Source organism: Schistocerca gregaria, chromosome X, assembly GCF_023897955.1.
Source record: "Schistocerca gregaria isolate iqSchGreg1 chromosome X, iqSchGreg1.2, whole genome shotgun sequence".
Lineage (NCBI taxonomy): Eukaryota > Metazoa > Arthropoda > Insecta > Orthoptera > Acrididae > Schistocerca > Schistocerca gregaria.
Genome location: NC_064931.1, coordinates 562612713 through 562635708, shown reverse-complemented (window position 1 = coordinate 562635708; position 22996 = coordinate 562612713). Strand labels below are relative to the sequence as shown.

Genomic DNA, 22996 nt, shown 5'->3' with positions numbered 1-22996 from the left:
GAGAGTCCAGTGTGCTAACCACTGCGCCACCTCGCTCGGTAAGATCAAAAAGGGTCATTGCAAATTATGCAGAATGAAATATCACCTTTAGTATATATTGTGTTTCCAAAATCTCTTAACCCTTTAAAATATGGAACTTTAATTACACAGTGCTGCACTGAGTTTAACCTATATTTCTTGTCAGAACACCTAAGTGAATTAGCTGTTCATATAAATCTTCCCAGACATACGACACAAAATCCTCTTGTTACATCACTCCCATTAAAACTTAAAAACCTGTTACACAGGTAGTGCACTTACCATTTCAGCTCAATACTGCTTCAGTTCTAATAAAATTGAATGATCCCATTTGCTAAAAAAAAATGGGCATTGAGCAACCCATTTGTAGTGCATGGACAAAAATACTAAAACTTCTTTCACTTATAACACTACAGTACTGACAAATTTATTTCACAGCTTTTCAAACAACATATACTACTACCTAAACAATAGAAAATTTGTGTTGATTTTGTAGTATGTCCAAAATCTATATTAAAATATTTTTGTCTGTAAAAATGTTGATTAATTTTGAAAGAAATACTGTCACATTGTTTTTGGTATGAAAGTAAACACTCAAAGTTTACAACTTCTTAACAGCAAGAGATATAATGAACAACAAGTTTCAATAAGAGACAAATATAAATTAAGTGTAATACAGCTCAGGAATTATAGTTCAGAAGAGTCACAGTCTTAACTCCACAACACTGCCACACACGGAATGCACAGTCTTCACTTTTTGGCTAGTTCATTTGAAAGCCAGTCCAAGCCCTCATATAAGCCTTGCCCTTGCGTAGCACACGTAGCTTGTATGTACCACTGAAACAAAAAATTGCATTTTAATTACAGAACAGCTACAGAAATTCATTTCATGTTAAAATTAAAGCATAGTTGGTATTTTTATTAGATTTTCAACCAACAGACTGGAAATTCTGCATTTGTTCCACTTGTGTGTGTGTGTGTGTGTGTGTGTGTGTGTGTGTGTGTGTGTGTGTGTGTGTGTGTGTGTGTGTGGTTTGGGGGGGGGGGGGGGGTGTTTCCTACATATTCCAACAAGTTTGTGGGGGGGGGGGGGGGGGTGTTTCCTACATATTCCAACAAATTCATAGAATTCTTTTGAAAAATTAAGAACATAATATGGAATCAAATCTAACACCAGAAAACCTTTATGATCATTGATGATAATCTGGAAATGTAGTTACTTACATGTCTGTTTCGAAGTTGATTCAGCCCAAGCTTATCAGTGAGTTCCGCTGCACTCATAGCATTTGGCAGATCTTGTTTGTTTGCGAAAACAAGGAGGACAGCATCCCGTAATTCATCTTCTTGCAGCTAGAGGACAATAATTTATATTTATGCACTTATAAATCTCATTGCAACTGGGAAAGAAAATGGCAACAAAAGAATGACTAAGTAGGAAAAAAAACTATGCAAAAGAGAAACTGAGTACAGCTGTCACATGTAGGAAATAATATCTGCATAAAATGTATGAATCTTACCATGGATACATAGCAAATAATGGCAAGAGGATAAAAACTGTCAATGAAACTATATGATGATGAGCATTTGAAATGTAAATTTAACTATGGGCAAAATTAGGAACTGGGACAAAAATAATCATGATTCATGCTATATATAAAAAAAGTGAGAGATTGTGCATCAACACAACTTATTCACCAACATTACTTGCAATCTTTCTTTTCTCATGCTCTATTGCCAGTCCGTGGATTATTCTTCCTCATCTACCCTTCCCATTATCCTCACCAGCTTCAGTATTTCTCCAGTCACCTCATTACATGGTACACATCGGTCACTATTTCACATGAAAGCAATGTGAGAACTTTTTTGAAGTATCTTAGTAAACAAGTCAACACAAAAGGTAAAATGTTTTAGTATGTGTCCTGTTATCTGCTAGTAATTAAAGAGCCTTAGGCTGTCATTCATTCATGCATCTGCATTTATGTCTGAATAGTTCAGGGTGCAAGTCATAATACCAATTACCCTTGAGAATATTCGATTTAGTTACGTTGTGTACAGCAATAGTTTCTTCTCCGAAGGAACAAGTTTTTGTAAGGGGGGGGGGGGGGGGGATGTTCACTTGAAAGAACACAGTTGATGCCCGTGTGATTTAGAGACTCACGAATCACAATTTGAAGTTCAGGTATGTAGTTCAGTTTTTAAGCCAGAACTTCCAGCTGATTCTAAAATGCAACTATTGTGCAAATCCTGGATGACATTTTCTTCTACTATCAGTTTTCATATGGGGACTGGTACACTCTCTTCACCTAATACTGTATTTGTTTGTAATAGTGGCTAACGCAAGTTGTGAAGAATGAATATATTGTCAAAATACAGAATTTTAAAGTTATCTGTGGCTTATAAATGGATATTCCAATAAATGTAAATCCTGAGGGAGCATGTATGCTCAGATAATATTCCAAGTAAACCATGACTGCAGTATTTTCCTGGATATCACACAGCATTATTTCCAGAGTAAACAGATGCTTATGAAAATATCCAAACTCTCTTACAATGTTGAATGAACACTGCCCACTCACATTAATGTGACTACCTGTCAAACAACTGAATAACCACCATTCGCAGCACAGACCGCTGCAAGACATGCAGGAAGAGTGTCAATGAGGTACTCTAAGGCATCGACACTAATGTGGAACCATGCCAACCCCAGTATCACGGCCAGCTGCACTTTGTTTCTCAATTGAGGATCCATGGCGCAACCAGCCTAGCTGAGGTGGTCCCACGGATTCTCAATTGGGTTTAAATACAGGGCGTTTGGTGGCAAGGGGAGCATGGTAAACTCATCCTAGCGCTCTTCAAGCCACACATGTACACTGCAAGCTGTGTGACATTACGTTGTTCTCCTTGTATATGCCAATGTGCCAAGCAAAAACAAACTGCATGTTGGGATGAATATGGTCCACAAAGAGAAGCATACTTGTGTTGATTCATTGTGCCTCCCAGAATGCCAACATCATCCACAGAATGCCACAAAAACATTCCCCAGATCATACCTAAAAGTCCCTCCTTGTTTTTGGCCATCTGTTCAATCGGGCATAAAATGTGAGTCATCTGAAAAGGCCACCTGTAGCCACTCAGCAGACTCCAGTCATTGTACTGGAGTGAGAATTCTAGTCTTCATCACCAATGAACAGCAGTCAGCATGGGTGTGTGAACCAGGCACTTGCTGTGTAGGACCATACCCAAGCAACATTTGCTGAACTGTCATTGAGGACACACTGTTGATAGCCCCTTGGTTCACCTGGGTGGTGAGTTGCTCAACAGTTTCAGATCTATTCATCTGTACACATGTTTGCAGTTAGATACCCGTTTGTATGACCCGTGGTGCACAAGTTGTCTTGGCACCAATTTGTGGATAGTGCCTTTCTTTAACCAATGCGGCATGCAAACCGTTGACCAATTTAGCAGTTTTAGAAATGCTTCCACCTTTGGCCCAAAAGCCAATGATTATGCACTTGAAGTTATCAATAGCTCTGTTTATGTATCATGACAATGACTGCACTGTTTTCAATGTCCTGCTGACGTGCTTTACATACCCTCCACTGCCAGAGCTGCCACCCGCTGTCAGTAGGTGATTAAATTTATCTGCTGTGTTGCTGTGAGAGCACTCTTGTTACCCTAAGGACTGGAACAGTTTGGCATGTCGTGATCAGTACATCATCGGGCCTTCTACTTACTACTAGCATGACCATCTAGCACTATATACGCGAAGTTTGTATCAACACCTCGGCTGCAGTCAGATTGTAGATGCCTGACACATGGGACACTTCATCTTCGAGGTTGTAAAGGCATTGCAATTTTCAAGTGCCATTACATCAAGGGTGTGTATCATGTACAGAGGGAATACCACTGTCCCATGGGTCAGTTGCAACAGCAATATACTGATGACAAAGGTTACTGTCAACTTTGGGTGATGCAGAACAGTAAGAGCAACCATCCCAATCAGACCAGTAAGCGTCTGTCCCATACATGTACGAGGTGTGGTCAAAAAGTAATGGGAATTATTTAATTTTGCGGACTTTACACATCAGGTTTTCAATGTTTTTTGTCTTGTTGGTACACATGTTCATGACATATGTTTGCATTTTCGGCTGTTTCAAATATGTAGTTTATTGTTGACAGTCGAAAATGTTATACATGTTACAAACTTTTACTTCTGTAAAAGATGGAATAAAGTGCAGCAACACATTCGAAATGTGGACTGTGGCTTTTGGTGAATCTACCATGAGTAAGACAAGGTTTCACAAGTGGTATAAACGTTTCAAAGAGGGCCAAGGAGACATTTAAGATAACGACTGCCCTGGGTGCCCTAGCACATCAATTGCTGACGGCGCTGCGGAAGTAGTGAAGAAAATTATTCTGGAAAAATCGCTGAACCACCATCAAAGAGATTTCCGACAATGCTGGCATATCCTCTGGCTCATATCAAACTTTTTTTTAATGTTTTGGGCAGGAAATGTGTAACAGCACAGCTTGTTCCAAAACTGTTCAATTTCAACCAAAAAACAACATTGCATACACATTCCAGGAATTGCTGAATGAAGTAAACAACAATTCAGAGCCTCTAAAGAAAGTTATAACAGGTGATAAACATGGGTATATGGTATGAAGCGGAAACCAATGCGCAACTGTCCCAATGGAAACTGCCTGAACATTGAAGTCTGAAAAAATTCTACAACTTTGATCACATGTGAAGGTTTTTCTCACCGTTCTCTTTCATTTGAATGGGATAGTGCATCATGAGTTCCTACTTTATTGTTGTATGGTCAATAATGAATACCAACTTCCAGGTATGTGCTGTTTTGGGGAAGAAATCTGAAGAAAAACAGCTAGAACTGTGCAAAACCACTCACGGAAATTGCATCACGATAACGCTCATGCTTACATTTCAATGCTTGTTCACGATTTTTAGGCTAAAAATTAATCCATTACGTTGTGTCAGCCACCATAATTGCCAGACATGACCCACTGGGACTTCTTTCAATTCTCGGGGCTGAAGAGAACCACGAAGGCTGTTGTTTTGCCACCATAGACAAGATAAAAACAGAATTGCTGAAGCAGCTGAACACCATAATGAAAAGGAGGTTCCAAAAGTACTTCCAAGATTGGAGAAAGTGCTGGTACAAGTGTATTATATCTTAGGGGAATTACTTTGACAGGGATAGAGTGGATGATTATGAATAAATAAAGATTCTTTATGGAAAACACACAGACCCATTACTTTTTGGTCACATCTCTTACCCATGAGTGGCTAATGTTTTAAGTGCCCACCATTTTACACAGAAGTTCATCACATTACAGAATGTACATAATTGCTCATCAAAGTACAGGACACTTGTGATTGAGGTAATGATCACCATGAAGTCTCCACATTATGGTCACACATTTGCTCTGTTGTTCAGCCTCCTGACATTTGTGCAAACTGTCATTCTACCAAGAAATGCAGCAGGATGTTTCAGTTACACTACAATTAAAACTTGATTTTACCATAATGTGTTTGATAATTCATTACCATGGATGGGTGTTTCAGACTAACATCCAGTTTTCACACACTTACTGGATTCTCCACTATCACAATGTTTTAGCTTTCATAAGAAAACTTCAGTGTGAGTTGCAGCTGTTATGAAACTGAATAACCAGCTTTTAACAATCTTTGTCCTTACACTATACAGTACTACTACTACTACTACTACTACTACTACTAGTAGTAGTAGTAGTAGTAGTAGTAGTAGTAGTAGGTCATCAAAACTGGTAACGACTGGGAGAGCTGTGTACTGACCACATGCCCCTCTGTATCCACATCCAGTGACACCTGAGGGCTGAGGAGGACGCAGTGGCTGGTCAGATAGTGTTTGTTTTAATAGTAATAGTAGTAGTAGTAGTAGTAGTAGTAGTAGTAGAAGATTTTCAGAAGCCAGAGCCATCTCATATATATTTGCGAGGGTTAACATCAGATGAATTGATCACTCAGTTATAGTGACAATCAACAAAACTTCCTCTGTTAAGTGTTATGTAATGCATCTATAGTTAACAACATTTATTTTATTAGCATAAAAGCTTTCGTGTCATCTTTAAACAAGTCTTGAGTCCATATAGGATCATATTTGCATAATATTCCAAAGTAGCAGTTTCTCTCCCTTGTGTTCTCCACATAACAGAAAACTGACATGTCAGTGTTGCACTGGACTGACTTTCCACCACCACTTTTTGTCTGTCAAATGCAACTCTCCTTACTGCACATCACAGAGCACCAAGATTAACACAGATGCAGAACCACCAATGGACTCCGAGCATGGAAAAAGGTTTCTTGGACTGGTGAAGTATGGTGCACAGCAATGGCATGGTACAAGGGCATAAAAAATCACACAGGCACTGTATTCTGTTTATGAACATGGTACTGTGAACACATGACCCAGGGATATTCACAATTTGGAGATTTTCACATGGGTTGAAGTGAGGCCCTGAAATGTCTCTCATCACCCAACCATGTGCATTTCTTTGTCTGTAGCACACCACAGATGACCTGTCCATTCAAAAGACTATATAACACCACATAACTCATGTCTGAATGAGTGCTGGTAGGTTCTCCTGGTAACCTGACCTCAGTCCTGTTAAGAACATTGGGGACATCATCAAGATACATACAAACACTGTGACCTCATGCTCCCATCTCCAACCAATCTCAACAAGTGACAGATGGTGTTTGCAATGTCACATGACAATTGCTGTCATCAGGGTGAAAAGAAAATAGAGGGGGCGGGGGGGGGGGGGGGGGGGGGGGGGGGGTGTTACATGCTGCTAAGTAGCTAACTTAAATTGCTTGCAAGGCTGCTACAGTGTTTAAAAAATGTAAAAGCAGACAGTCATGGCAAAAACAGGATGCCACCATGATGTTCACAGAAAACTAAAAAATATTGGAACTCTCTTACTTTGATATTTACGAAAAACCTGTTATATAATCATTTGATTAATTCAGTAATGCAGCAATTTCTTGAACTACTTAAGATCACAATATTTCAAATATATTTTAATAATTAATACTGCTACAAAGTACTTGATGTAGCTAACTGGGAAGAGAGATTATATAATGGTGGTTTTTGAACAGCATGATTCATATATAAATTAAAACACATGCTTAAGTGTTAACCCATTCACATACAGCAACCAACCATAAGCATATACATATATGAATGCCTCACATACAAATGACTAACATCATTTAACCCAAGGAATGGACAACATCAAGTTTCCTGAACAGTATCTCAGAGTGTGTACAATGTAGAGACTGAAACAGAAAATCAACATTGAAGCAAACTTTAAATGTGTAGAAGGTGCATTTATCACTTAAAAGTGAAAGGAGCTGCAGCGATATGCATTTGCATAAAAATATACAGAATCAAGGAGAAGCACCAAAAAGATTCCAAGTGTTGCAATTTCAACTATCTTGTAGCAGGAGCAGCGCATAGTTAAAACTTTGAACAGCAATCCATCTGAAATATACAAAATGACAAAGGATGGAATTAAGGATAGATCAAAATGATTTAATGTTCCTGTAAAACATGTCCAGGATAACATGTGGAATAACCACTATATATTGGTTATAAACTGTAGATTATAACTGAAGAAATTACAAGATGGTAAGGAATTAAAGAGACTGACGTGAATAAGTTGAAAGAACCATATGATGTTGAGAGTTTAAGAGCGAGTATTACACAGTGATTGACAAACTGGGGAAAGGGATACAGTGGAAGCTGAATCAGCTGCTTTGAAAGAAATAGTGAAGGCAGCAAAGGGTCACATAGGGAATACTAATGTCTAAAAACTGAGATAGACAAAAAGTGCAAAATGGCTACAGTACAAATGTAAGGTTATTTTACTAGGTAAAAGACTGATACCAACTAAAGGAAAATTGAAGAAGCCTTTTGAACTCATATGGAAAACCAGGACTAAGCAAAGAAGGGAAAGGTGGAGTGAGTACACAGCGGCTATACAAGGGAAATAATATAGAAAGGGAAGAGAACATACATGAAGACGAGATGGAAGATATAATACTGTGAGAAGAATTTGACAGAGCATTGAAAGATCTCCTGGAGTACACATTCCGTCAGAATTTCTGATATTCTAGGGAGAGCAAGACATGACGAAACTATTACACCTATGGTGCAAGATGTAAGAGACACGCAGCATACCTAGAGACTTCAAAAATAATCTAATAATTCCAATACCAAATAAAGCAGGTGCTTACATGTAAGATATTTCCGAACTAACAGTTTGTAAGTCATGGCTGCAAAATACTAACACAAATTATTTACAGAAGACTGGAGAAATTGGTAGAAGCTGCCTTTAGTGAAGATCAGTTTCGCTTCTGGAGAAACGTTGGAGCACGTGAGGCAATATTAACACTATGTCTTGTCTTACAAGGCGCGTTAAGCAGAAGCAAACCTATTTTTATAGTATTTGACCATGCCGAGTGGAATACATTTTGAAATTCTGGAGGTAGCATGGTTAAAATACATAGAGCTTAAGATTATTTACAACTTCTGCTGAAATCACACTGCAGTTTTACTCCAAGGTTGGTCGGTTGGTTTAAAAGAGGAGGAGGGAGGGGTGGGGGGGGGGTGGGACCAAACCACAAGGTCATCAGTCCCTTGTTCCTAATAAAACAATGCCACAAGTGTTACAATAAAACAGACGAGACATATAACACAAAACGGAAAGAAAGGAAAAACCACAAGAATGAAGAAAAGGCAAGGGACACTAAAAGGAACAAAAGAGGACAAGAAAACGGAGACGCTAGAAACAGAGGAGATTAAAACAAGAAAGAAGATTACAGTGGCTGGCCAACCACGAGAATCAAAAGGAAAAGCCAGCCACTCTGCAACACATTAAAATCTCCACCCTAAAAGAACTATGGTGGAGGACACAGAGGGACAAAGGAAACAAGCTAAAACTGAGATCAAATGATAAAACCCACCCTCACGAATAAAATGTAAAACTAAATCAGCCAATGAGGTGTTGTCAGATAAAATGAGCAGCAACGAGGCAGTACCCAAAGATTTTGTTGCTGGGCAGTCAAAGTGGGACAGTGCACCAGAATATGGGCCACTGTCAACCGAGCACCGCACTGGCACTGAGGCAACCATGGGTCACCCAAGCATGGCCAATGTGGAGCCAGTAGAGGACAACTGATTCCCTGCAAGAGGCCCACATGGAAGACTTCCACACATTCTTAGTCTCCTTAATGACACAGTCGGCTGTGTGTTCTGTTATGACATTCCACCTCCCAAAGCCATAGAACCTTGCAGTTTAAGACAGAACACAGGTCAGTTTTGGAGATGCCCATTTCAAGAACCGGTTTCTGTGTAACCTGTTGGAAAGTTCATTGTCTGGGATTCCCACGTGTCCTGGGGTCCACACAAACACCACTGAACAATGGGACTGGTCCAGGACATAGATGGACTTCTGGATGGACGCCACCAAAGGATGGCGAGGGTAGCACTTGTCGATAGCTCGTAGGCTGGTCAGGGAGTCAGTACACACAACAAACGATTCCTCGGGGCATGAACAGATGTGCTCAAGAGCACGAGATGTAGCCACCAGCCACCAGCTCGCCAGTGAAAACACTGCAGCCATCAGGCAAGGAATGCTGTTCAGTATGTCTTCCATGGACATACGCAAAGCCGACATGAGCATCAGCCATCTGTGTAAACCACTTCGTGGCCTCGGCACTTGACAATAATCGAGAGGAAGTGGCAGCAGAGAGTCGCGGGGTTAAATGAGTCCTTAGGGCCATGTGAAACGTCCAGGCTAAGCTGCGGCCAACTTGTATACCATGGAGGTGTACATGAATGGATCTCAAGTATAGGTGGTAAAGGCAAGGACTCCAGTTCAGAAAGAAGGGATCGGACATGAACTGTATTTTGAAGCCGTGAACTAGGCTGCGGATGCGGGAGATGAACCGCCGTGGGTGGGAAAAGGAGACGGTGATTCAGATGCGCAGGAGAACTCCTAACGTGTGCAACATAACTAGTCAGCAGTTGTGCAGGCCTAACCTGCAATGGAGGGTCTCCGTCCACTACCAGGACGCTGGTCACTGGACTCGTCCTTAAAGCTCCTGTCACTAGGTGAACGCCACAGTGGTGCACTGGGTCGAGTAAACACAACACTGAGGGCGCCGCCAAAACAAAAACCACACTTCCATAGCCAAGGCGCGACTGAACAAGGTCTCCGTAGAGCAACAGCAGCGTAGAGCGATCTGCACCCCAGTTGGTGTTGCTTAGGCAGCGGAGGGCATTAAGGTGCTGCCAGCACTTCCACTTAAGCTGAGAAAGGTGAGGAAGCCAAGTCAATCGAGCATAGAAAACCAGTCCTAAGAATCAATATGTCTCCACTACAGTGAGTGGATTGTCATTAAGGTAAAGATCTGGTTCTGGATGAATGGTATGACACCGACAGAAGTGTGTAACACAAGACTTTGCGGCGAAAACTGGAAACTGTGGGATAGAGCCCATGACTCTGCCTTGTGGATTGCTCCCGGTAACCGCCGCTTAGCAACACCAGTATTGGTGGAGCACAGAGGTGAGACGGGCGGCCCTACAGCTGCTGCTAGACCTTTAATGGCCACTAAACAGAGAGACACACTCAATACAGAGTCCGGCGGGACCCCTTTCTCCTGGACATGGGGGCAAACTATGAGAGGCACCAACTTTGACGCAGAAGGTACGAAGCGACAGGAAGTTTTGGATACAAATCGGAAGCAGGCCTTGGAGACCCCGCTCGTATATAATGTGTGAAGGATATGATGTAGCCAGGTCGTGTCACACGCTTTTCGTAAATCAAAAAAAAAAGGCAACCAAATGTTGGTGTGTGGAAAAGGCTGTTTGGATGGCAAACTCTAGGGACACAAGATTATCAGTGGTAGAAGACCCGGTTGGAAGCCTCCCTGACATCGAGCCAGTATGGCATGTGACTCTAGGACCCAACCTAACCGCCAACACACCATACGTCCCAGCAGCTTACAAAGAACATTGGTGAGGCTGATGGGCTGATAGCTATCCACATCAAGTGGGTTTTTAGTGGGTTTGAGCACCGGAGTGATGGTGCTCTTCCACCACTGGGATGGAAAAATGCCATCACACCAGATCCGGTTGAAGATGACGAGGAGATGTTGCTCGTAGTCAAATGAGATATGTTTAATCATCTGACTGTGGATCCGATCTGGTCCAAGAGCTGTATCGGGGAAATAAGCCAGAGCACTGAAGAGCTCCCACTCTGTAAATGGGGGATCATAGGTTTCACTGTGGTGTGTAGTAAATAAGAGGACTTTCCCTTCCAGCCACCGTTTGAGAATGTGTAAGGCTGGGGGGTAATTCTCCGATGCAGAGGTTTGAGTATAATGCTCAACAATCGCGTTTGCGTCAGTAGATAAAATGCCATTTATGTGAACACCTGTTGGTCTCGATCCCTGAATCAACAGATAGGGACCTTTGGAAGACAACAACCATCTGCACAAACAGTTCGACGACGTTTGCAGCAGCATGGACTATCACCTCAGAGACCATGGGTGCAGTTCCCCTTGACACTGCATCACAGACAGGAGCACCTGCAATGGTGTACTCAATGATGAACCTGGATGCACGAATCACAAAATGTCATTTTTTCTGATGAATCAAGGTTCTGTTTACAGCATCATGATGGTTGCATCGGTGTTTGGCGACATCAGGGTGAACGCACATTGGAAGAGCGTATTCGTCATCGCCATGCTGGTGTATCACCCGGTTTGATGGTATGGGGTGCCATTAGTTACACGTCTTGGTCATCTCTTGTTCGCATTGACAGCACTTTGAACAGTGGACGTTACATTAGAGATGTGTTATGACCCATAGCTCTACCCTTCATTTGATCCCTGTGAAACCCAACATTTCAGAAGGATAATGCACAACCTCATGTTGCAGGTCCTGTATGGGCCTTTCTGGATACAGAAAATGTTCAAATGCTGCCCTGGCCAGCACATTCTCCAGATCTCTCACCAATTGAAAACATCTGGCCAATGGTGGCCGAGCAACTGGCTCATCACAATACGCCAGTCACTACTCTTGAAGAACTGTGGTATCATGTTGAAGCTGCATGGGCAGCTATAACTGTACACGTCATCCAAGCTCTGTTTGACTCAATGCCCAGTCATATCAAGGCCGTTATTACGGCCAGAGGTGGTTGTTCTGGGTACTGATTTCTCAAGATCTATGCACCCAAATTGCGTGAAAATGCAATCACATGTCTGTTCTAGTATAATATATTTGTCCAATGAATACCCATTTATCATCTGCATTTCTTCATAGTGTAGCAATTTTAATGGCCAGTAGTGTATACATTGCAGACAGTTATCTTCTGCGTCGTCATTCTGACACCACAGCTTCAAGAGGTGTTTGAAGGGGCACACGTTCACTACAGACTGAGTTTAGGACATGAACGCCACCTGACACTCAATTATAGTCACTACGGTTACGGTAATATCCCTTATAGCCACGGAGGGCAGGGCAGGTTTCCTGTAGGGCAATGCAGATAGCAGGTGTAAAGCTTAACAGTTGCCATAGCTCAGCCAGGTGGTGGAAAAAACTGCCACAATTCCACTGGAAGATGACATAATCATGAGGCTGGGAAGGCATGGAAGATTCAATGAGGCATTTTACACCTCAGGGTCACCTGCTGCCACCGACTTTTTGCCTGAACAGTTTATATCCATTTTGTCTGAGGGTCCGGCAAAATCTAGGTCCTCAGCAGACAGCAGAATCTCCACCTCATCGACAGACGCAGAGCTAGGAGGTAGCAGTGGTGTGGGTGCCACCACAATTCCCTTGGTCTTGGGGACCTTCTTTTTGGATTTCTCTTGCTGCTCCTTGGGTTTCCCTGGCTGGGAGGACTTCACTGAGTAGGTGGTGCAAGAGCACCCCCACCATCAAGGGAGCAGTTGTCTTCCAGCTCTCAGAACTGACTGGAAACTGCAGAACTGATGGGGCTACAAATGTTCTCATAGCAGCGGCGTAAGATGAGGTCACAACTGCAGGATGTAGGTGCTCAAATTACCTCTTGACCACAGTGAAGCTCAGTCTGTCCAGGGTCTTGTATTCCATGACTTTCCTTTCTCACTGTAAAGTCTTGCAGTCTGATGAGCAAGGGAAATGATGGTGTCTGCAGTTGACACAGATGGGAGGCACAGCACATGGGGTATTGCGATGGGATAGACGTCCACAATCTCGACATGTGATGTTGGAAGTACAGCGGGAAGACATATGCCCGAACTTCCAGCACTTAAAGCAATGCATTGGGGGAGAGATATATGGCTTGACACCACAGTGGTAGACAGTCACCTAGACCTTCTCGGGTAATTTGTCACCCTCTAAGGCCAAGATGAAGGCACCGGTTGCACCGGTTGCAACCTGATTATCCCTCGGACCCTGATGGACGTGCCGGATGAAATGAACTTCTCGTCACTAAGTTGGCGTGCAGCTTGTCGTCAGACTGCAAAAGGAGGTCCCTGTGGAATGTAGTACCCTGGACCATATTTAAGCTCGTATGAGGCGTGATGGGAACAGAAACATCCCCTAGCTTGTCACAAGTGAGTAATGCCCATGACTGGGCAGAGGATGCTGTTTTTATCATGACTGACCCTGACCACATTTTCGACAAGCCCTCCACCTCCCCAAACTCCCAAACTTGTTCTCTAAATGCCCTACAAAAAACTGAGGCTTCATCGACACAAAGAAGTCCCCATCAGCCCTCGTACCTACCAGGGTGAATAAGGTTTGCTGCCATCCTTCGCCTGGCATTCCTCCCATGGTGTGGCCAGGGAGGGGCACGATTTAGGATCATACTTCCTTGCATTGTACTGAGACTTGTAAGGCTTAGAGACTGCTGGTGTTTGATCACCAGCATGAGATGATGCACTACGCTTCATCATGTGTCATCTGCCCTGATGCTACCCACTCCGACCAGGGTCCCTACCCATGGGCGCCATCCAGCCGCAGCAAAGACCACCTGTCATAATGGCCATTGCCGGGAAACCCGATGCCCCAGGGTGATGGGCATCTACTCCTTGGCATATGTGGGGAGTTAATGGCACAGGCATCAGCAGCGCAATCCCTGTGTTGTCAGGAGGCTACAAACAACAGGGTACATAGCAGCCCCACCACAACAGACAGGCTACCATGCTGGATATGAGGTGCACAGAATTGCAAGGGCCTAGTTGGCACAGAAAACAACACTGCATAGTGGGGGGAGGAAAACGCACCCAGGAAGGTGTCCTCACTCAAGAGATGGAGGATGAGCAGGACTGCAATGCCACTAACGAGAAAGTATGCTACAGATCACTCCTCGTGAAAATGTTGAACAATGGAGGTCAAAGCCTATAATGGCTGAAAGGTGTGAGACTCCTTTTAGTTGTCCGTTACAACAGGCAGGAATACCACGGGCCTACTCTAACCCCGGGCCCGTGGAGGGGGGGGGGGGGGGGGGGGGGGTTGGAGACAGAAAGGTATTGACAATTTAGTTTTGGAGGAAAGTGTAGGGGATAAAAGTTTTAGGAGGAGACTAAGAGGACTACTGCAAGCAGGTTTGGAAGGATATGGGTTGCAGCAGTTATTTGGAGGTGATGAGGCTTGCACAGAATGGAGTAGGATGGAGAACTGCAGCAAATCATTCTTCAGATTGAAGACCACAACAACATGACAATGAGGCCACGACTCATGGCATTGACACTAGTTCAGTTGGATACAAATGGAGACAAGAAATCAACCATAGCCTTCCTGAAATAATCATCTCAACATTTACATGAATTGATTCACAATAACTACAGAAAATCAAATGCAAGGTAAATATGGAACTTGAGCACTGAAAGAAGTGAAACATTTTGAACTCTTTGCTTAGTATGGATGAAGAGTGAAAGAATCTCAGACAGAAGCAACACAGGATTCATTAAAAAAATCTTCATAGACTTTAAAACCACATCCAGATATTTGCTAAGAGTAGGTTCTGACTTACGATGGAAGTACTCTGAACTGCAAACAAAATATGACAAACTGCCATGTTCGCGTTTGCTCAAATGAAACTGTTTACTGACGAAGTATTCAAAACCATTAATGACTGAAGGTTCTGCTCCTCATTGCTTAAATACGAAAGTACTGAGCACTGATATGCACTAAAAATGGAATGGTAAATGATCCTGTTTTGATCAGACAGACTTCTTTTCTCAAATAGCTTATTTTACTAGGTTTATCTCATTTTCCAAGATTCCAAGATACAGGTACCAAATGCTTTGCGCACTATTATCCCAATACACACAGATACTCCAGTTACTGAATTTTTGAAATTTGGGTAGGCCAGTGCACTACAACTCCAAGTAGTTAATAATGACTGGATAATATGAAATGCAGAGATATTCAAACCCCGTCAGCTGTTCTTAAGAAACATTTTGCAATCCGTGCATCCTTCTGACTGGCACCTCGGCCAAGGATTTCATTAAGTTACTTTCACTTAGTTTGTGCATCTTAAAGTGTACAGTCCAAGACAGATATACTATCACTCACCATCATCAAATTATGGTGGAACGGAATTTTAAATGTGAGACATTATGTTAGGAGTGTATGTACTTATCTATCGAACTACTATCTCCTGAAAAGTCATAACATGAAAGGTGGTGGCCTGGCACACACTATTTTAACAAATGTGACTATTCATCATACTTTAGTTCATGATTCTTTTTTATGTAACTGTATTAACTTATACCCTCATGATTATTGGATTTGAAATATTCAAGTCTCACTTCAATGATTCCCATTAGATGACAGTTACCTCAAAAGTATCACATAAATGTAACAATTACACAATCTTAAGTGTGTGTACTATTTTACCATATTCTGTAGTTCCTTTTCTGCTTCACCAATTCTTTCTCTGTCATTGGAGTCAACGACAAAAATTAAGCCCTGAGTATTTTGGAAATAATGGCGCCACAGTGGTCTTATCTTATCTTGACCACCTACATCCCACACAGTGAAGCATATGTTCTTGTATTCCACCGTTTCTACATTGAAACCTGGAAAATAAGATAATAAATTAATATCACCTGACTTATACACATAGGTAACAAGATTATGTTATCAACTTGAAAAGAATAATTCTAAACGGCAAAACATTTGTCTTAAGAAAACAATAACAATTTTATCATCAACTCATGACATGTGTTGGTATAAACCCATCACCAGATCAGTGGCATGAAACATACAATATATTAAACATTGCAACAACATGCTCGACCTGAGAAACGTATGCATTAGGATCAATACAAAGTACCTCGTCACTTCCTACTCCATTCCATAAAAGAATCAATGCCTAACTGACTAAGGCAGTTAAACATAGTGCAAGGTAAACAATTTTGGAAATAGGTAGCAGCAATGACAGTAATGCCTATGACATCAGTAATAAGTAGCAAGTATTCATTCTCAATCGTGCGCACCTGCCGATGAATCAACACTTCTATTCGGTGAGTGGTCTCCTTTATTCGTAAATTGTGTCAGTCATGAATGTTATGTCACTATTTCTTTTTAAAGTAAATGTATTATTTAGCTATATGCATGCAAAGTGCCAACAAAGGAATCAAACTGTACTAACAAGGCTGTAGTTGCGCCATTCTAATAGCTGCTGGAATTTGAACATTGGGAGCGACACAATTTGAACTAGCCAAGGAAATAAATTTCAACCAAAACGTTTAAAGCAATATTACCTGAGAAACTCTAAGATTACAACTACATCAATAATTATGCCACTATGAGAGTGAATATCGGGTTTGCTTTCAACACACTTTAACAGTCATGAGTGTTCGGTACCTTTGAGATTCTACACCAAGAGTTGATGTCAGTCAACAGTGCATTTAATGCGAAAAACATGCCATTATCAGCACCTCACTGAGTACGAATGAGGTCGTGTAATAGGACTACGAGAAGCTGGATATTCTTTCTGCAATATTGTGGAAAGATTGACAGGAATGTAACCACTGCACATGTTTACTGGCAGTGATGGTCATGAGAATGTACAGTCGCAAGATGACTAGGCTCCAGACAGCCACGTGACGTTACTACAAGGGAAGACCATCGTGTTCAGCGCACGAGTCTGGCACATTTTACTGCACCTGTAGCAGCACTTTGAGTAGCAGCTTGCACCACAGTGACAACGAACTGTTACAAATTGCTTACTTCAAGGGCACACCAAGCCAGACACCCTGTAGCATGCATTCCACGTACCCCAAACCACTGTCATTTGTGATTTTAGCTGTGTCAAGTGAGGCTCGCTGGACTGCAGAATGGAGATGTGTAGTGTTTTCTGGTGGAAGCTGGTTCTGCCTGAGTGTCAGTGATGGCCGTGTGTTGGTTAGGAGGAGGCCAGTTGAGGGTCTGCAACTAACCTGTCAGTGTGCTACACACATTGAACCTACACCTGGAGTTACAGTCTGGAGAGCAGTTTCCTGAGCAGGAGCACTCTTGCGGTTATACCATACACCCTCACTGCAAATTTGTACATCAAACTGGTGATTCAACCTGTTGTGCTGCCATTCACGAACAGCATTCCATGGGGTGTGTTCCGAAAGGATAATGCTCACCCACATACAGCTGTTGTAGCCAAACATGCTCTACAGAATGTAGACAGGTCGCCTCGGCCTCCTGAAGTCTCCAACTGAGCAAACATTGGACATCATCAAATGAGAACTCCAGCGTCATCCACTAAACACATCCACAAACATCCCTGTATTGATGGACCAAGTGCAACAGACATGGAACACCATCCCACAAGCTGACATCTGGTGACATGTACAACACAATGCCTGCACGATAGCATGCTTGCATTCAACATTCTGGCAGTTACACCTGTTATTAATATACCAGGATTTCACATTTGCAATGGCTGACATCGCAATTATATTAACTTGTGATCTTATAATGTTAATGAAACTTTATTACACTACATTATTTATTATTTGATGTTTCAATTTTTTTCTGTCAATGTATAAAAACTTGAAGATGTGGAAAGATGGGAGCATTATGTTTATTATAATTAAAAGGAAAACTGATGATTTTAGCTTAGTTGCAAGTTGAATTACACCACCAAAAATCCATCAGTCACTACAATTTCATTAATGACACCAATGGGATGCCACATCCGACCCCAATAGAAACAAAAGTGCCACATCCATCACTTTTGTGGATCACAGCACACACGGCCAAACACGAAATGAAATGTATTGATATGTAAACTGCTTCTAAAAAAATTACAAATATTTTTTACAATTTTAAATGGGACAGGTAAGGAACAAAATACACACTGTATCCGTAACATAACATGAATTGAAGTTTTTAAAATGCAGATATTGTTTATAACTTAATGAGACTTGAAAAGGTAAGTAAAATGTGTCATTAGCAACAAGTAAAAACAAGATGATAACCAGTACGTTGTAATTTAATTAACCTACAAACGATCATAGTTAATCCAAATGCTCTTCCGGAGAAACCTAATATGTGCTGAAATTTTATTTTTTTATTTTCATTTGTAAGCTGATCATCTGCTTTTTAGTGGTGTGAAAACATCTATATTTCTTCGAGACATCGTGTGTAGTGCCCTTTAGTGCCACATGGAAAATTTTCGTACTTCCATCAATAGGCTGTGATGTGTGTGTATTGTTTCTAAGGTGACATCCTAACACACTAAGTACTGATTTGAGTGTGATCCCTGAAACACGTTTTGATATCACATATTGTTTGCTCAATACAATGCAGCACAAAGTCATGGGGTAGCGATATGCACATAAACAGATGGTGGCAGGCTTACACAGAGTATAAAATAGCAGCACATTGGCGGAGCTGTCATTTACACTGATGAGCCAAAACATTATGACCACTGCCCACTGCAAGGTATGCTGCCTGGAGGCTCAGAGCATGTAGAGAAGTATACAAATGGAGCAGAGATGAATGGAGAATCATTTCAGCGATGATAAGTGACACGAATGTGCAAATCTGCTGACTTAAGTGACTTTGACAAAAGAGATTGTTGTGGCCCGGTGACTGGGAGTGAGCATCTTGGAAATAGTTAAGCTGGTCAGCTGTCCTCGTGCTATTGTCTTGGGCATCTATGGAAAGTGGTTGAAGAAGGCTGAAACCACAAATAGGCAACTAGAAATTGGATGTCCATACCTCATCACAGAACACATGGATCTGAGGTTTACCCGCTCTCTAAATCAGGATAGGCGGTGATCTGTGGCAGGTATGATGAAAGAGTACAGTGCTGGAGAAGGCAAAAGTGTTTTCGAGCTCACTGTTCAGTGTACAGTATTTAACATTGTGTTCTGGAGCAGAGGACCCCTATGAGGTCCCATGCTCACCAAACAACACGGTTGATTATGATTTCAGTGGGCAAAGGATCATTGTGACTGGACCACAGATCAATGGAATCCTATCACCTGGTCAGATGAGTCCCATTTATTGTTAAACCATGCCGATGGTTGTGTGCAGATACACTGTCACCTGGGTGCAGTTCGCCACAGGTGCGTGACGGTGCAAGCACTATTACGTTACGGAGACATTCACCTGGGCTTCCACCACGAAACCTGCAACAGTAATCGAAGGCACCACCACGGCAGCTGTAGAGTATGTGAATACTATTAGGGACCACCTGTAATCCTTTATGCTTGGTGTCTTCCCCAATAGCGATGGTATCTTTCATCAGGATAACTGTCCATGAAACAAGGCCAGAATCATGCTGCAACAGTTTGAGGAACATGATAGTTAACTTAGGTTGATGTCTTGTCCATCAATTTGGCTTATCTGAATCCGATGAAATCCACCTGGGACACTATCACACACCACTCATAAACTATGGTAAGTATGACCTGAGCATAAGCACCTGGTTGCACAAACATCTGGAAACCTACCAAGTAGTTATTGAACTGATGGCACAAAGAATAACTGCTGAACTGCATTCCAGAGATGAACCCACACACTTTGAATCATGTGATCATAATGTTTACGCTCACCTGTGTATACTCAGTTGATTCATGTGAAAAGGCTTCTGACATGATTATGGTGGCATGACGGGAATTAACAGACTTCGAATGTGGAATGGTAGTTGGAGCTACATGCATGGGACATTCCATTTCAGGAATCATTAGGTAATTCAATATCCCCAGACTCACAGTGTCAAGAGTGTACTGAGAACACCAAATTTCAGGCATTACCTCTGACCACAGACAGTACTGTGACCGACAGTCTTCACTTAACAACTGAGAGCAGTGGAGTTCGCATTCAGTTGTCAGTGTTAATGGACAAGCAACACTGAATGAAATAACCACAGAAATCAATGTGAGATGTATGATGAACATATCCCTTAGGACAGTGCAGCAACATTTGGCATTAATTGATTATGGCAGCAGATGACTGAAGCGAGTGTCTTTGCTAACAGCACATCTTCACCTTTAGTGCCTCTCCTGAGCTCGTGGCCATATTGGTTGGACCCAACATGACTGGGACACATGGCTTGGTCAGAGGCGTCTACATTTCAGTTGGTAAGAGCTTATGATAAGAGTTCCAGTGTGGCACAGACCCCATGAAGCTTTGGACCCAAGCTGTCAATGAGGCAATGTCCAAGCTGGGTGGCAGCTCCCTAATAGTGAGAGTTGTGTTTACTTGGAATGGACTGGGTCCTCTGGTCCAACTGAACTGATCATTGACTGGAAATGGTTATTTTCAGCTACTTGGATACCAATTGCTGGCATTCATGGACTTAATGTTCCTGAACAAAATGTCCTGCCACTGAGCCACAATTTTTCTTAACTGGTCTGAAGAATATTCTGGAAAATTCAAGCAAATGATCTGACCACCCAGATTGCCCAGCACGAATCCCATCGAACATTTATGGGACACAATTGAGAGCTCAGTTTGTGCACAAAATCCTGCACCAATAACACTTTCACAATTATGTGATAGCTATAGAGACAGCAAAGCTCAGTATTTCTGCACTATGATGAGCAACAGGTAGTCCAACACGATATTAGGAGGTATCCCATGACTTTTGCCACCTCGGTGTATAGTAGTCTTGGCTAGGTCTGCATTTCAATTTGCAAATACCAGCTCTATTACATTTATTAGTATTTTTATCAGACTGCGAAAGAGACAAGCACGCAACTTTTCCTAATGGGGAAACCTATCCTCATATTGGCCTTTTTGAATGCATTTGTAACCTAATCATGGAATAGGGTGCAGTATCTCTATCTCTCTCTCTCTCTCTCTCTCTCTCTCTCTCTCTCTCTCTCTCTCTCTCTCTCTCTGAACCACATGTGGTTTTGGTTTTGTTCTTGCCAAAAGAATAAAATGGAAAAGTTTCAAAAAGCTGAGTTGGGGCAGTAGCAGAATTCATCAAATTGATCCACTTTTCCCATTCTTTTAAATACTTTACGCCTTCATCATAGGGAACAGCCTTACATATTGAATGCTTTGCACCCATGTATAAAAGTTCAACACTGTGACTGAAAAAAATTGACTACTCAATCATCTATACCTTTCTGTTAAGAAGACAGATAACAAATTAGCAGTTGTGGATTTTTATGACAAACAAATCTGCACTGATGTTATCATCAGCCACGATTCCCGCCACCCTTTACTGTCTAAGTAATTATTTTCGTACTACACTAGTAGGCTAGCAAAATTACACCTTGGTCACCTTGCGAACTCAATTTTATTATCTAATTTTGTCGGGACAATGGATATGAAGCAAGAAATATATGTAGATTGTTCCATTCTATTCTTTCAGCACACAAAAACCATCTTTGGTGAAAAAATGTATTATTCACATAAGACAACTTATTTCATAATAAGATTACAAATGCATTTAGAAATACTAATGTGACGATATGTTTCTGCACTAGGAAAATATTGTGTTTATGCCTGCATTGAAGTCTGGAGAAAAAGAACCACTGGATTGCATTAAGGTACCACGTTTATTAAGGTCCACTGATAGAAGTACAGAAATTTTACATTTGGCACTGAAGTGCACCATACTTTATGTCATATAACAGAGACCTTTTCACACCATAGAAATGTTTCTTTTTCTGCCCCCCTGTTTGACGACTATCTGGCCTAACTCTGGTCATCTGTAAGTGGACTGAACAGCACTGTATTGGAGTATTCTTTGTGGAAACACTTGTTGCCACTGTCACATTTTACTTATTGTTTTAAGTCTAAGTTATAAGCAATACCTTTATTTGTGACTGTAGTGTTTCCCGACAAACTATTGATGAAGGTTTCTCGGGTCTCCAGCCGGGTAGTAGCATTGATATCTCGCGACGTTTTGGGAAGTGTCATACTACCCATCTTCTGGCCAGAAGTGTCATACTACCCATCTTCTGGCCAGAAGACGGGTAGCATGACACTTCCCGAAACGTCGCGAGATATCAACGCTACCACCCAGCTGAAGACCCGAGAAGTCTTCATCAATACCTGTATTTTTAACATTTTATTTGATGTTATAGATTCAAATTATGTTTTACACCTCACTCATCTCATTTCAAATAGTAAAAAATAATATTTAACTTCCTTAGAAGCTATTTAAACATTTTTTTGTTACTTGTCTCTGTGCACTGTGATCTGCAACTGTCACAAATGTGGTGCTCTTGTTTTCTTTGGTGTCGGGTATAGCATACCAATGGTGGTGTGGCTGATTACTACAACATTAAAAAGGTAACTTGCTACTAAGCTATAGTTGTCGGTGACTCCTTTTAATCATAATAGATTTCCTTACTCCCTTCCTTTAAAGTTTTATTTTTTAACTTTTATTGTTTTGACTCGTGTACTCTTGTTTCCAAACAATGAAAAGGACTGATTACTACTCA

The 22996-nt window shown here is 41.7% G+C and overlaps 1 protein-coding gene across 1 annotated transcript in view; it reads right to left on the bottom strand.

Annotated features, from left to right (window-relative positions):
• Nucleotides 1-420: 420 nt before the first annotated feature.
• Nucleotides 421-22996, bottom strand: part of LOC126298979 (ADP-ribosylation factor 2) — a 40298-nt gene continuing 17722 nt past the window's right edge. Inside the window, exons 3-5 of the mRNA XM_049990602.1 lie at nucleotides 15981-16162; nucleotides 1243-1368; nucleotides 421-855 (exon numbers count right to left, since the gene is read on the bottom strand). Of these exons, the coding sequence (XP_049846559.1) occupies nucleotides 769-855; nucleotides 1243-1368; nucleotides 15981-16162 (395 nt within the window). The 3' untranslated portion in view covers nucleotides 421-768. The remainder of the gene's footprint in view (nucleotides 856-1242; nucleotides 1369-15980; nucleotides 16163-22996) is intronic.